General features: G+C 39.0%; 1 protein-coding gene across 1 annotated transcript; it reads left to right on the forward strand.

Moving 5' to 3' along the window:
* The first annotated feature begins 1,232 nt into the window (after positions 1–1,232).
* Positions 1,233–2,535, forward strand: LOC128875104 (endochitinase-like). Its single transcript, XM_054120455.1, has 3 exons — positions 1,233–1,371; positions 1,466–1,534; positions 1,805–2,535. The coding sequence occupies exons 2-3, from the start codon at positions 1,474–1,476 to the stop codon at positions 2,152–2,154; spliced, it is 411 nt and encodes a 136-aa protein (XP_053976430.1). The 5' UTR covers positions 1,233–1,371; positions 1,466–1,473; the 3' UTR covers positions 2,155–2,535.
* The last annotated feature ends 938 nt before the right edge of the window (positions 2,536–3,473 follow it).

Consider the following 3,473-nt stretch of genomic DNA (forward strand, 5'->3'; position numbering starts at 1 on the left):
CCCATAAATCTTATTAATACTAATTGATACTGACCTTGTCACCGACGCTCTCAATGTATTTTATTAATACGATTATTAACGACTTGTTAGCAGGCGTGATTTTCATTTCTAGCAAGTTGAATACTGTATGTTTATTAATAAAATGATTTCCAACTTGCATACTATCAGACATGACAAGTATTTCTAGCTACGTTAGATAGCTCGTGCTTTCCTTTGCTGCAATCTAATTTTTCGTAATCGCACACTTGGATAACTGCACGAACGAGTACGTGTTCAGCGAAGGAAACAAACAGGACGGAGTATTAAAAGTTCAAGAACCTCTTCGACGCGAGGGCCAATGCCGAAAACGATGTTACTCGACGCTCGCACGTGGAATGACTCGCCCGATAAAGCCGGAATATTTTTTTTATACGTTTCTCGTCGATAACAGTCGACGCGACAGGGATCGTAAAATCGGTTCACCCCTCACCGCAGTGGTTCTTAACCTGTTCAAGTCCATGACGTAAAAGAAAACTCAAGGAATCTAAGAAAGAATTCTGGCACATACAATTCTAACTACTAAACTGCGGTTGTTTGTGCAAATTCATATTTTCACAGATATAGAAAGAGGACTGGAATTTGATATTTTATATATTCTTGCGTTTGTGCGCATTCTCATACAGTTCATTTTTCCATTTGCCATAAATCCGTAAATATTCAAAGTCTAATAGCAACTGTTTGCCTGACAGCTGTTTGTTGCATTTATTGCGCATTGTCATATCTTAAGCAACGATTGCCGCTTAAAGTGAGACAATATGTATTTAAAAAAAAAGAACTACAATACATTTCTGTCATAAGAAATTCAAAATTTAATATTCGTCTCTCAAAAAGGACTTTTTTTGCACCCTTTTGGTATAAAAGAGAATTTCTGGATTCGCTTACATCGCATTAGCTGCGCCAACTATGAAACAAGCGCCGCGTGGTGCGCAAGGTAGATGCGCGGTAGACTATTCGCCTCCTACCTCGACACGTTATTATTTCCAACATTAGATTCAAATAATGCTGTATCCTGTTTACATCGCTGGAAACCGGTCGCATAGTAAATCATTCCCCCGTTTGAAGAACGATATCGATGAAGCGATCGCTATAACCACCACCTGGATAGCTCCCAATCAAACCGCCCAGATCGTTGATCTTCGACAAGTACTGATGCGTAAACACCGTGCAATAGACAGACGCGTTCGATACGCGATTCGATCAGACGCTGGCGTTGCGTGCATCGATCGACACGTCGAGATCTCGCTTTCTTCCAGCGTGAACTCTAAGTTTTTGTTTCGGGGTTTCTCTTTGTCGCGGACAGTGTGAAATATAAGTGACGCTTCATTAAAGAAGGTTTACAACTTTCCTTTTTAAAATTGCGAGCTATTACAATAATTTATTGAAATAACTAGCTATGATGCAATCAATAATATCTACTGGTTTGCAGCTCCGAAAATGACGTTTGGAAATAATCTCGTGTTTCCTCTGCTTCTGACGATTCTTGCCTGCGCGACAGGTGAGTGATAAGATAAGGCAATAGTTCGTTACCACGAACATTTTCCTCAAACATTTTCCTCAAGTTGTCGATAATAAATATAAGTTGTCCCAGTTAAAATTTGAATACTTTCGCTATCTTAGATAATGAGAAGCTATATCAACATTGTAAGGTGGTAATTGTTTCTTCAAATAAATAGACTAAGTGTAGCACGCTAAATGGATAGACTGATTACAGTTCGCTAAGCTAGTTTCCAATGGGACACCAATTATATAATTTTCCATGTTCCAGCGGACCAACCTGCCAGAATAGCGTGCTACTTCAGTAACTGGGCCATTTATCGGCCGGATGTCGGACGCTACGCCGTGGAGGATATCCCAGGTGATCTCTGCACCCACATCATTTACTCCTTCATTGGCGTGAGCAACGTCACCTGGGAGGTCCTCATCCTCGACCCAGAGCTGGACGTTGACAAGGAAAATTTCGTAGCCTTCAACGATCTCAGATCCAAATATCCTCACTTGAAGACCTCCGTCGCAGTGGGCGGTTGGGGAGAGGGCGGGCGGAAGTACAGTGCCCTCGTTGGCGTCAAGCAGAGGCGCGACACGTTCATCAGGAGCGTAGTCGGTGAGATAATCTAGAATTTCTACCTTAAATCTAGGTATTAACCCTTTGCACTCGAGGTCCTTTTCGCGCGGACGAACCAGCAACTCGAGACGTTCTGCAGCATTTTTGGTGAATTTCTTACCTCTAACTTAAAATAATTATACATACAATCTAATGTATAACACTTTTATATTTTAACATTTTGTGTGTCTTTACACCTTTACGAAGATAATTTCTTATATATTAATGTTTGTAATGTTTGTAATTTTTTTTTTTTTTTTTTAAATGAAGATAAAAAAATCTTGAAGGAGTATCATTCTACACTTCTTGATCTCGATAAATCTCGAAACATGCAAATCGATTTTAAATTTCCGACAATTTCGAAATATGATCTCGATCTCGACGAGATCTCAACGAGATCTTGACTTGATCTTGAGATTTTGACAAGATTGGTAATACAGTTCAAAATGTGCAAACATTCTCGGAATATATTACAAAGAACTGAACATCAACACTAATAATACACACTTTGTGTTATTAGGAACGATATAAGTTTTCCAGTTCTTAGATTATACGGGTTTAATGATTTCATATCGCACAAAATGTAAGTATATTACAAATAGCATAATTTTGTAATGCAAAAAAAAAACGAAATTTCGAAAAATCCGTATGTCGTAGTTTGATCTGTAGTTTAAATACACAACTTGTTGTGAAAATTGACTACCAGTTTGCAATAAGAATATATTAGTGTTAATACACAATTTATAGAAATGAATTTTTCTGAAAACTAATTATATTCCTCCTAATCTAAATCTAATCTCACCTTACACTTTACACTTTACACTTTACACTTTTCCACTTTACACGATCGCACATTACACTTTGCACATTTTATATCTAAAGATCTTATTACAAGTTCGCAGCCATTAGTTCTTGGTATTACTATTCGCGACGAAGGATTGTTCGTCACGAATAATACCGATTACCAGGTCTCACCACGTGGAGGTTGCTGCGAGTGGAGACCCGGAGATAGAAGGAATCAAACTTCCTTCGATCTCCCTCTATATAGAGTATACATACGTAGATGCATACTCTATACAGAGTTGACGAGCTTAATACTAAGTACGAAACCGTGGAAATCGAAGGAAAACAAAATTTCCTTCGATTTCCAAAGTCTAAGTCTGACTCTGCCAAATAAATATTTCAACTAAATGGAAGCTAAATGGAAATCGCGACACGACGCGACCATGTACCTGGACTTACAGAGTCAGTCCCGTTTCCTCTGGTGGGTCTGATTCGAGAGAAGGACGATCAACGTCTCCGCCAGTACTCTACTCCCTGCATACCTGCTGCC

The sequence above is a fragment of the Hylaeus volcanicus genome, chromosome 4 (genome assembly GCF_026283585.1).
Source record: "Hylaeus volcanicus isolate JK05 chromosome 4, UHH_iyHylVolc1.0_haploid, whole genome shotgun sequence".
Classification (NCBI taxonomy): Eukaryota; Metazoa; Arthropoda; class Insecta; order Hymenoptera; family Colletidae; genus Hylaeus; species Hylaeus volcanicus.